A 12,924-nucleotide genomic window follows, 5' to 3' on the forward strand; every position below is an offset into this window, starting at 1 on the left:
GAATAAACCTTAGTGAAAGCTTTTGATGCTCTTTTTCTGGCAAATTTATTCAGTTTCTCCTCAAGTCTTCTGTGGACCAAAATGCAGCCAAAAAAAAAAAGAGTAACAGCTGTATTTCTGAACTGTTCTCTGCTATAACTTTGGCCAGAAACTTCAATGGAGAATCACCTCCACAACCATTCCCTCACAGTGTCTATGTAGGTTCACACAACACACAAGCCATGGTTTGCTTTAGTTGGTTTATTAAATAACCCATAGTTGGGAAGGTTCACATAAACTGCTAGGCCATAAACCAACTATGATTTACAGACCACAATGGCTGCATCTATACTATGTGCTTAGCCCAAACCAAACAAACTACACTGCATAGTTTAGCGCAATATATAAATCAAGTCTCTATACCCCCACAGACTTTCCTTCACCTATTATTCCAACTGATCCCTGAAAGCTTGCAGCTACCCCTTTTCTACAGTTTCAGCCAGGACCTTCTAACCAATGATCTACCATATCTGCCACTCATGCGCCTTTAACCAGGGATGTTCATGGGGAAAGGGGGTCGAGATGGTGGCTGCAACCACATGATTGTAGCCCCTGCCACTTTTATGTCATTGCATGTAACACATGTAAAAAAGGAGGTAAGGCTAGGATCGTATGGTTGTGGTGGCCATCTTGACTTTTTTCGCCACCCTTGAGGATGTCCCTATCATTAACTATAAGCCAATGAAATCCCTTAGAACTTTTTTCTGTACTGCAGCTTTCCCCAACCTGATGCTTTCCATGTATGTTGGAATTTCAACTTCCAGGAGTCTCAGCCAGCCTTGGTATGGGGGGTTGTGTATGTATATGACTGCTAAAGCCATTGCAACTCCTTAATAACGTTAAGAGCTTTATTGACAACTGACAAGTTGCCAGTAGCAGGCCACTGTCATAAAAGAGCCTCAGTTAAGTGTAACCAAGACATTCCCAGGTAACCTTTATAGTGATCAACAAACCTATATTAGAACATGCATGATTTATATATTTTTTTCACATTTTATACAACTGCTGCCCCTTAATAGTACAATGATAATTACTTCCTTGTTAAGAATTAAGAATGCATACTGCTTGAATGTGCATTCACATGAAAAATTAGGTTCGAAGCAGGCATTTTTTTCTACCATGTATTTGTACATCCACCAAGAAGCTCCACTTAGCTGTAAATCTCTCCTAAGCATATATGTGGTAAAATAGATGTTTGTAGCTATTTCAGGTGTGAGAAAAATATGCTGTCCACCAAAAGTTTATTGCGGTCAAAAATGCATTTGCATGTAGTAATCTAAATGGCCATATCATTTACAATATTCAACAGCAGGTTATGTATGTTTTCATCTACCTTTTTGCCACTTACAAACTTTATATTTTTTGGTGGACATATAAAAAATATCCTAGGTTTACATGGACATGTAAAGAAAGTAAGGGTACAAAGCTGCTTTTGGTTTCCCTGTCTGTGCCTGACCTGCACTGTTTCTAAATCAGAAAGATGTTCTATTCACTAACCCCAATGATACTAGCTTGAAGGTGGCAATTATTGCTAATTTTAAATTGACTCTACAGAAGTCAATATTGCACAGGGCTCAAAACATGTTTTTTAAAACCCACAAATGTACTACTTCTTTTTAACAGGAGGAAGGACAAAGCTATGAAGACATTTCTTGCACCCAGACAGAAAGACAAAGGTTTAGGCATAAAACTCTCAGCTAGGCAGATTTCAGCTACAAGATTCTGCAGGAAATGGGCACCATTGTTTGTGAAAAGAGATGTTATTGTTCTAAAAAGGTCACCAAGAGAATGCAAGCAATCTGTAAGATAGAAGAACACACGGGTGAAATCAAGAATTCATACCTGGGCAACTGCCCTGATTCCTTCCCCACCCCCATTGCTGTATCCTTTCCCTTAACTAAAAGTTTTTGTATTGAATGGTTAACTATTGCCGTTGTTCCACCTGGTGACAGTTTAAAAACATGATAATGCAATTCAAGGCATTGCAGTGCTGTTCATTTAACATTAATGCAGTAGAGATGAAGTCCCAGAGATTGCCCTGTGCAATGTAATTGGCGATGCAGTGACCATGCACAGCATGGCACTATAGGATGCAGGAGGAGCAAATAGGCTGAAAAATAAAGCTTCCCTTTATTCCATCATGCATTTCTGGACTATAAAAGAGAGGGGAGGCAGGAAGTGAGCAAAAGGAGATTTTGCCTTCTCAAATTATTTCTCTGCAGCCTCAGCTTAACACTATTTGTATGCACATACAACTTTTGCCAGTTGATAAAGAGATCTTAAGAAGCCATGCAAAAAAGTTAGCAGTGATATAGGAACCTTCATTGATGAGGCCTACAGTATATGTGTGCGTGCATGCAGGTGTAAATGCATACATTTATTGGTGACTGGAAACCCCGTATGGACTTTTTGCATAAAAAAGAAAAAAATGAACTTGTGATTTATGGTTTGGTGATTAGACAGGATGGATTATAGAAAGAAGAGAGTCATGGTGTAACTTTAAAGAGGTTATTTATTTATTTCTCAAATTTATACTACTGCCCATCTCCCCCTGAAGAGGGACTCTGAGGGGTTAAAAATATAATTGTATCTATAACTGCTATGAAGGAGATCAGAAGCGACTTTTTTATATCTGTCTTTATCTTTTATCTTTTTTCTACTTTTCTTCTACCTTTTTTCTTTTTGCACTTTTAGTTTTTTCTTTTATTCCTCCCTTTCTCTTTCTTATTTTTTCATTCTACTTTAGTTTGTATTAGTTCTTACTATTGTAGTTAAAACTTTCAATAAAAATTGTGTGTGTGTGTATGTGTGTGTGTAAGTACGTTCATACATGTGTTTAATTCTGTTTCTCATAGCTTCTCATAGGCTCAGCCTTCTTGCATTCTTGCAGTGCCGGATTTAGACTTGGTGAGGCCCTAAGCTATAAAAAGCTTGGACATCTCTTGTTAAAAAGCTAGACCAGATCTCACTAAGGTGCGTACCGAAACAGGATCTTGGATTGCCACAAAAAATTGAATATACTCTGTGTGTGTGTTTGTGTGTGTGTGTGTATGCCTTTAAATATTCAATAGTACGGTATTTAAAGCGAAAAAAAACATTCAAACGAGTGCATTTACTGATTCCATATTTATCATTTGGCTGGCTTGATCTCTCTCATAGATTAGAATATAGAACACCCTGGAAACAACACTTAAATCTAATTTTTAAAATAATTTTAAGAAACATGAATGTATATACAAAATGCTGACAAAATTACTTTTATTAATATAAGTCATAATGAACGTGTTTGCAAAATCAGAAAACTGATATTCTGAAATTTTGTGAGGCCTTGCAGATTGTGAGGCCCTAAACTGTACCTTGTTTGGCTTAAGCCTAAAATCCGGCACTGCTTCTAAGAACGTCCCTTCTGATATCTACCTGGAAATGAAAATTGTTTTACCCAAGGCTTGTAGCCACAAACATTCTCTCTGCTTTTCTCAGAGGTGTCTGGAGATTTCCTACATTCCTTTCTCCCCAGCCCCTGGCTGAGACAAAAATAAACCCCCACAATTAAACATTGGTCAGGAGACCTGCGCTCTGAATTAGGGTTGCAATTGTCATAGCTCAGAGCTGGCCTGACATTTCTGGGTTCGAAGTTCCTTCTCTGGGCCGAAGATCTGCTGCTTAATGGTATCAGGGTGGATTGAGCAAAAAAGAATTATCAGTCCACAACTGTGAAATGATAAAGTCTTCCTTGGGTCAAGCTCAGTGCAAGGTTATGGAAACGGCTTGCCACTGCCTTCTTGTGGAATAGTGCTAAATCACAACCACCCAAAAAGTCAAGCCTTCTCCAGAGAGAGGAATAGAAGAGCAATATTTTGGGGCTGCTGCTTCTGGCCTCATTTTCCATGTCCTTCAGGTTCCATTTCTATGGCACCAGGCAGAGATGGGTTCTTCTCCTGATCCAGTAGGTACTATCCTCAACCTCTGTGGTTCAAATGCTCTATTTTTACCCATTCTATTTTCGCAAACTCCATTGCTATCTATTTCCTGCCCTTATCTACTATATATATATTTTTTAATCCGTTCAATCATGTCTGATTCTCGGAGACTGCCTGGACAAGTCCCTGCAGTTTTCTTGGCAAGGTTTTTCAGAAGTGGTTTGCCATTGCCTCCTTCCTAAGGCTGAGAGAAAGTGACTGGCCCAAGGTCCCCAGCTGGCTTTGTGCCTAAGGCGGGACTAGAACTCAGGGTCTCCCGGTTTCTAGCCTGGTGCCTTAACCACTACACCCAGCTGGCTCTCTATTATATAATAGGATTGTGCAAAAGCTTCACTTTGGAGATTCAATTATGTAACAATCAGACTGCATCTCTGAATTAAATTAACTTCCAAATCAGACTGACAATTTGGATCAAACAATCAAGATGCCTGACAACTTGATTCGCCTATTCAGAATGGCTTTTGAGCATGGGCAGAAATCTTTTCCTCCCCCCACCCTTTAATTCAGAAAATCAAACAGACTCAATTTCTTGAATCAGTTCAAACATTAATCAAATTAACAATTCAAATCTCAAATCAATGAATCAGATTGGAGCTGAACAGTGTACCCCAATTGGCCCATCTCCATTAACTCTGAGTCTTTTGGACAAAAGGATTCTCAGGGTTACCAATCCAAAGATATCATGCAACTATTTCATTCTTTACCTCCACAGCAGATTTTTCTAAATGTTCATCTAAGACATAAAACTAGATTGGAAAAGACAGGTGAGTTACCAGTGTAGGACAGCATTGTTGAACCTTTCTGTACATTCTCTGAATACAGCAGGGAGACCCAGCAATGAACACCTCCTCTAAATGCATCTTGATAGTCTGGGCCTCGGGGAACCATACAAGGGGCTGTACATCTAATGATATTCAAGCAATTTGAGGGGAACTTGGCCTCAGGGACCTACTCCCCACTTCACTTTTCCAGAGTAAGTGAAGGCAGAACTCAGGAGAGGTAGAGAAGAAGGGGGACAGCGTGGTGGATTTCAGCAGAGCCGCTGGTTCTCAGGAAGGAGGGAGCACATTCCAGGAAGGTGGAAGAGATAAGAGAAAACATAGTCCTAGAGGCGATTGTGGGAAAACCAAGAGGTTCAGAATAGCCCCACCCTAGAGCTCTCCCAGGTTATTTCCCCTTAGGCTAGGCAGAGTAGCTTTTGTCTGGCAAGATTCTGTCTGTACGGCGTTAGGAAATAAAGAACTGAAGTTTGGCTGGACTGGATCTTGGTCATTCTTGCCCTGGGCCTGACAGACAGTGAACTGAGAAAATCCTTCCAGATCTTCTCTGCAACCCCCCACCCTACCCCCAGCCACAAGACACTCTCTGATGTCTTCTTCTTTGACATAAGATGTGCTAGTTGGAAGATGAGGCATGCTGGGTCTCCCTTACTCCAAGAGAAAGAATCTAAAAAGGGGGTGATGTTTCTCCCATCATCTGCCCAATCTTGCTGAAATTTCCTACTTGCTGTGGTAATAGATCCAAGTTGGACAAAGGGTAGCGTGCTGTGATCTGAGCTGAAACTAGGGACTACTATATACTGTTGGATTTCTGGATGAGGCCAAGAATCCCACATTAAGTTTGCTTACATCTTAATCTTCTCAAGCACCAACCATTTCCAGATGTCAAGACACTTATATTGCATAGGATAATTTAAAAACTCCATTTTTCTTCAATGAAGATGGTAATAAAGAGCAGAATAATGGGTATTTCTCCAATCACACTGATTTAGAAGCCAAATTGCCAGTGGCTAAAGGCTTAGGTTTATAAAAGCCACACTAGAAGTTTAAATTGGTTTAATCATTTCCTTTCCCCAAGGAATCTTGGGAATTGTTTAGGTTTTGCAGCCAGCTCACCAAACTATTCCCAGGATACTTTGGCAGGAGCCATGATAGTTTAATTGGTATAAGATTGATGTACACTATATAGAGGTGCCTTCCTCTTTTTTGTTTTTTGTTTAAAAAAAGATATACAGAGGCTGATTTTGCAGGTTAAAGAAATGCAGAAACAGAATTCATTTGGTCACCCAACACATTCTATAACATATGAAGGTTGCGGTCAGAAAGTGACTTCCATACTGCAAGCTGCTAAACTCAGGGGGCACATAAGTCAATTCATGAATCCACAATATATGGGTGTGGCAGGTCAGATAGAGCTGACTGCTCATGCAAACAAACCAGGGCCCAGAATCCCTTCAATCCCCCACCCCCACCCCCCATTCTGCCCCAGACAAGCCAGCAGTAGCATCAAACCTGTCAGAACTAGAAAGCCAGTGCTTGTTTGCAGGTCATAATGAGTTGATTTCAAATGCAGGAGTAATGTAGGCTAGTAAAATGGACCATGTGGTAAGATCTTCACCTATTTCCCTTCCCTTTTCTCCGTGTACTTCCTTCCCATCCCTTGCTCTATCCTGGACACTGGTTGGCTTGTAGAAGTCAACAATCCTTGACTTTTTGCTTGCATGATCTTACCAGTGACTCCCACTTCTCCAGAATGGTCCTTGTTTCACCATCTCCTTATTCACCTCCCCCTACCCATTCCCACCCTCTTGTTTCCCCATTGGGTTTATCTTGTCCCTCTGACCACCCCTCCCTCCCTCCCTCATTTATTTTTTATTTTTATTTTTATTTTCTGTAGTTGCCAAACTGGATAGCCAGGCGGTCAGTGGCACAGCGGAAGGTAGCTGGTTGAACTTCCCAATAAGGTACAGGGTTGGCAAAAAGGCTGATTCCATGGTACGAGGCACGCTTTACCCCAAAGCCTACAGGGCAGAAATCATTAACGCCAACATGAGTAATGTTGTTGGAATGCAAGTACACCACCTGTAGAAGGAGACATAAGAATTGGTCAAAAGTGGAATGTCAGCTGGGCTTACCTTCATCAGCCCCCCAAACAACAGAGACCTTGAAAAGAATTTGTCTTGAGTACAACAGTTCAGATCTTAATACTTTTCAATGTAAACGCCAGTCTCTGTATGCCAAGGTTGGATCCAATGTTCTACTTTTTCACTCTTGGATACACTTGAAGATCCATGAATAACACCCAATGCAATCTTAGAAGCCAAAGGAATTGTGGAATAAGATTAAAATTTTGGGGAGTCAGACAGGCTACTGTTTAAAGCCTTGCCTCTCCCCATAATGAGAAGATGAGAAATACATTTTTGCAAGTGGTAAGAACTGGAAGAGGATAGGCAAGAAGGAACACATGTGTCTTTCCCTCAAATCATATTCATCTTGTTTTATTGTTGAAATTGAGATACCTTGGATCTAACAAAATGGCTGGAGATTCCCCACTGAATCCATCATTCTTGAGCAGAAAACTCTTTTGCAAACCATTTTATAAAAGACCTCAGCTCAGCTTAGACTAGCAAAGTATTTCATTTATTATCTAAAACATATTAGAGCAGCCAATGGCCATACTGGCTGGGAATGATGGGGGCTATAGTCCAAACACATCTGGAAGGCACCATGCTGGGGAAGGTTGTTTGAAACAAGTTACATTGCCAACAATGCTTTTAGGAAGCCAAAACGAAGAACAGAAAAACTAGAATCCCAGTTAAGTCAGGCGGTCCTTTTGTATACAGTTTGCAACTGAAAAGGCAATATGAGGATTGGTAAAGCAGGGCAATGTCTTGTTCAGTTTGAGTGCTCTCTGTAGGTATGTCAACACAGAGTCAAGAAGACAGAGTCCTGGATATCTTTGGGTTATGTCAACCCAATGAATTTTCCAAGCTTGCCCACTATTGAAATTGGTGGTGATTTCATGCCCTCCCTTAAATCTAGGAGATACCTGCAAAAACTTGAGATCAGGCAATCCTGGGGGGACTCTTGACAGCTTGTTGTTATCCAGATGCAACTCGCGTAGGATAGGCAAGAAAGTGAGGCTGCCATTCTCAATCATGCGGATATTGTTGTGTCCGAGGCCCAATCTGTAAGGAGAGAAAAGGGATATAAAGAAGGTGGAGATCTAGTGTGATGCTATCCTGTACGCTTTATAGTGCAGAAGAGGATCAGCCCCCACTTCCTTGCATTCACTCTGCCAGCGAGCTGGTTCACAAAAATGGATCAGTGACTGACAACTGGTTCGCTGAAGTGTTCAATGATTGTAAAAGTAGCAGTGTGAGTACTATTCTTTAGATCAGGGTTTCTCAAGCTCAGCAACTTTAAGATATGTGGACTTCAACTCCCAGAATCTGGCTGGGGAATTCTGGGAGTTGAAGTCCACACATCTTAAAGTTGCCAAGGTTGAGAAACACTGCTTTAGAAAACTGAAAATAATAAACAGGTCTAGAGCACAGTTGCTGACTGTGTCCACATGTCCTGTGCGACATGGAACTGTGATTCTGCTTAAGGAACCAAAAAAGAAAAGTGCATCTAGGAAATACGGCAAGGAATATTTAAAAATGGAATTTATTCTATTGTCCTGGAGACCCATTTGCCCCTTACTACTTAGAAATTTCTGTTGAAGGACATCTATGATCAGCAGGTTTGGGCTTAGAGCTGCTGTTCTGCCATGGGGGACATAAAATAATCCAAGTGCAACATAAATACTTAATTTTTGATATAACAGTTTAAAAAGACCTTTACAAATATGCAAGTACCAATATAATCATTATCTTATTTGCATCCAAATAACCTACCTCCAGCTTCCATCTAAATACAAAATAATATCTGAACTGCAAACATCCTGATGGAGACTAGATGGGCAGCATAAGAAAACTCCAACTCTTTGCAGTCTCTAAGGCTGTATTTTCAACCTTGGCAATATGATGTGTGGATGTCAACTCCCAGAATTCTAGAAGTTGAAGTCCACACATCTTCAAGTTGTCAAGGATAAGAAACAAAGGAGGATTGTTGGATGATCATACTGTAGATATTAGTAAAGGGATACAGAAAACTCAAAGTCAAAACCCAACGGTTGTCCTCGTTAGATTTATATCCTACCTTTCCTCCAGAAGCTCAGGTGTTATATACAGCACTCTATTTTTTTCCCCTAATAACCCTTTGGGGGAGGGAGGGCTAGGAGACAGACCCAAGGTCAGTCAAGGAGTTTCTGCAACAGAGTTAGATTTGAAGCTGGGGCTCCCCAGCCTTAGTCTTATCAGCTTCACCACTACACCACCCTGACTCCTACTTGTTTAGGGTTATGTGTGAACTCAGTCAGTTTCCACTGAGTAGAGAGTATCAAGTTTGTCAGTTTGTAGACAAGGAGCAGGTCCTATCCTTTGGTAAAGTCCACCCATTCATCTGTCTCTCTGGGCCAAGGGAAAGAACATGTCATCATCTCAGCATCCCCAAGTGCCAAGTGGAAGATAATGATGCACAGTAAAATATGAAGACCAGACATCTTTTTGACCTGGTTGCTTTTTTGCAGCTTATCCATCAAAGATGTATCAGTCTACATTACAAATTCCATATCAAAGCTCAGGCATTATATTTAAATATTATATATCAGAGGTGGTGAGGATGATGATGACGATGATGAAGAAGGATAAGAGAACAAAGACCAATCAGTCTGGGCCCAGGGCATTTGGGTACAGACATTGCAATTTCCAAATGAAGCAGAAAGTAAATGTACGATTACACTGCCATCTTCTGTCTGATTCTCTCTAGTCAACTACCTCGTTCCTTCTTGCAGCAAGCAGATGTCTCTCAGTGCACCACACCAACTGCAGCTAAGGATTGGATAAGTGGGCCAGTAAGGAAAAGGTGAGAAGGAGTTGCAGAGGGATTGGGCTGCTGTTTAGTGTGAGGTATAAAAGTCCACGTTTCTAGAGTCTGGATGGCGATGCTATCTGAAGCCTGTTTAAGCAGGAGTGAATGCAAGAGAAGCTTCCTTGTTACTGTACCACAGTGTTTTTGCTGGCTGGGGAATTCTGGGAGTTGAAGTCCACACATCTTAAAGTTGGCAAGTTTAGGGAACACTGCTGACCACCGCTTCAGAATGCACATGGGGGTTGGGAGAGTTACCTATCTGAAAGCTGTGCTCCAGAGGTATCAGTGCTCCAGGTACAACTTTGTGGATAAGGCCAGGTTTAAGATAAGTGATTCCCTTGCATGCAAAAACTGCCAAACTTCCTGGGTGTGGCTTGGACTTGTTTGAATTCCTTAATTGGTCCAAAATATTGACAAATATATAAAAATGATGTATCGTTAGTACATATCACTGGAAAAACTGTCTAGAATGTATAAAAGCACTTCAAATTTATGCTGGAAATTTAATCAGCAAAAAGGGACATTGTCTAAGTTTAATGCTGATTGGAAACCCCTTACTGACTTTTTGCGTGAAACAAAAAAATGAAATCATGATGTATAGTTTTGATTATTAAAAAAAAACAGATTATAGAAAAAAAGTAAGCAATGCTGTAACCATAGAGTAAGAGGTTAATTTACATTTATACTTATAACTGTTGTACAAGAAAATCGGAAGTAATTTCTTTATCAATTTTTCTTTTTCTCTCTCTTTTTTTGCACTTTTAGCTTTGTTCTTTTCTTCTTTTTTCTTCTCTCTTCATTCTAAATATTAGTTCTTGTTAGTTTTCATCTTTCTTTTTAAAATTTTAATAAAAGCATATGTATGTGTATGTGTGAGTATACATATCTATATGCGTAAATATTGAGAAATATTAGGAGCTGGCCACCAAGAAGGAGCATCAGGTAGGGATTGCAGTGCTGGCAAATGGAAGGCAGAGGATGTCCCTGTGTGGTTTTCTTAACTGAGACTTATCCAAGGCTGGTATTGTCCCACACAGTAAAATATATTGGCCTCAAATGGCCACTGTGTTTGATCTCGTGGGGCAATAACAACTGTGGGCAGTGTTTCAATGTGGGGAGCAACACAAAGGGAAAAATTAAATCTTTTTTCCAGCACTGTGGTCAGAATCCAAGCTGCTGAGCTGCTATTAACACTTTTTTTTAAAAAACCCAGGAAATTCTTTCCAATCCTTTCATTGCATCCAGATCACCCCAAAGCCAACCTGTAAAAGTCAAAAGTGGAGGGATTCAATCCTGAATCGAGAAACTTAATCCTTTGGGCTTTGTCTGATTTTTATACAATGGGGTGGACGGAAGGAACAGCCTCTTGGGAGGCAGGGAAAGCAAATTCTCTTTTAGAGACTTTCCTAATCAAGCTTCCATCTTCAGATCAAAATGTTTCAAGGAAAAGTGGAACACCTCTTAAAAATGTTGCAAGTGCTGACAAATATGGCTCTTTCCCCCTCTAGTGGCTGAAATATATATTGAACTTGAAAAGGCTAGGCCATATTTAGGCCTAGCTTAAATATGTGTGAAGCTTATATTGTAGTGTATGGTAACAACTCCACCTCCCTATTTTTTCCTCATCTTTCTTAGATGAAGCACTGACTTTATTTTAACTATATTACATTATTTAGGAGACATTAGTTCTCAAAATATTAAATTTGTGAGTTGGGGGGTAGGCTAGAATTCAAGAGCCCCGCTGGACAACTTAATTACTGTATTTCCAAGAGTGATTCTACCTTAGTTATTAAGTCATTCCATTTGCCAGATTAACAGAAATCTATTGAAAAGTTTAGAAAACTGGATTTTCACCAGTTGATTTTCCAGGCCACTCTTCTCTGTCTGCCTAGAAACTGTTTAATTCTGATATTATACTCCATAATAAAATATGGTAAAAAATTAATATTTTATCATATTGTGATTTGAGATGAGATTTGAGCTCAATTTACTGATCACATTCACACAACAGTCAACCTTGTTCATTGGTTATTTCAGATGTGTTTCTTTGATTAGCAATATGAAGACGACTCGGTAACTCTTAAATGGCTTAGTGATGGCTGTTTTTCAGTCAACCAGGGCAGGGGGAAAGGAAAGGAACCAGCTGGCACAATTGCAGATGGTCACGCTTAATTATACACCATATTGAGCATGTTGTGCTAGTATGTTCTGTGTCTGCCTATTTCTACCTCCTATTTCATGCTTGTGATACCTTCTGCTAGTCTGGATCATGGAAGATTACTCATGATGACCTCATACAGTTCTTCTCTAGGATGGAGGAGCAGGAAAGGTCCTGAGCAGCATCTTGACGAATCGCTGTGCATGGTTGAAAATGCTTTCACCTACACCCTGGGGCAGGGGGGTGGCATAGAAATTTCTCAGGAGCTGGTTGCTAGGGGGACCAAGCTGAGCTGGATGGATGTTTTAAACCTCCAGACTTTCAACATTTTAGCCAGTTAAAGGTTCTGAAGGGGTGCTTTTCTGGCAAAAAAGGGAAGTTGAGAGGGAGGCACTCCGGATCTCCCTGACACTGGCAGGAGAAGACATGTTGCAGGGGTCAGTTTGGAAACAGAGAGAAGTACAGTAAGTCAATGCCTAGCTCTGCCTAGCCAAGTAGGTTACTGGGGGCTCTCATCGGTTTTAAAAGAACTGCTCTCCCCTCCCCTTTCCTCTCCTTTCTTCTTTAGTACAACTTTTTAAGAAATATACCTCTTAAATGCTGAAGTAGAATTAATTGCCCAACTCTAGGGACTGCAAGTCAGGAACAAGGGAGTTATTTATTTTTATTTATTTATTTTATAAATTTATTCACCGCCCATCTCTCCCCGACGGGGGGACTCTGGGTGGCTTACAATAGTTAATGGTCTGTTTGTATCTTTTGGGCACCAGCTGGTGAAGTGCACTTTTTTGTGTGTTTTGAATACATTTGTATACACTTGAATACAATTGTATTCTCTTTGCAGTTACAATCTGCTGCTCATTGACAACTCTGCTTTGAACGCATACCTCTTGAAGGTCTAAGATCCCCAGTTTTAGCTATAATTTGCAGTAGGTTTTAATAAGGAGTGGAGGAGGATGGAAGTTGACTTTGGTCCCATATCTGGCACCTGGGT

The 12,924-nt window shown here is 40.4% G+C and overlaps 1 protein-coding gene across 1 annotated transcript in view; it reads right to left on the minus strand.

Moving 5' to 3' along the window:
• Nucleotides 1–1,263: 1,263 nt before the first annotated feature.
• BGN (biglycan) overlaps nucleotides 1,264–12,924 on the minus strand; it is a 54,184-nt gene continuing 42,523 nt past the window's right edge. Inside the window, exons 7-8 of the mRNA XM_063294259.1 lie at nucleotides 7,848–7,986; nucleotides 1,264–6,880 (exon numbers count right to left, since the gene is read on the minus strand). Of these exons, the coding sequence (XP_063150329.1) occupies nucleotides 6,683–6,880; nucleotides 7,848–7,986 (337 nt within the window). The 3' untranslated portion in view covers nucleotides 1,264–6,682. The remainder of the gene's footprint in view (nucleotides 6,881–7,847; nucleotides 7,987–12,924) is intronic.

This window comes from Candoia aspera, chromosome 2, assembly GCF_035149785.1.
Source record: "Candoia aspera isolate rCanAsp1 chromosome 2, rCanAsp1.hap2, whole genome shotgun sequence".
Taxonomy (NCBI): Eukaryota; Metazoa; Chordata; class Lepidosauria; order Squamata; family Boidae; genus Candoia; species Candoia aspera.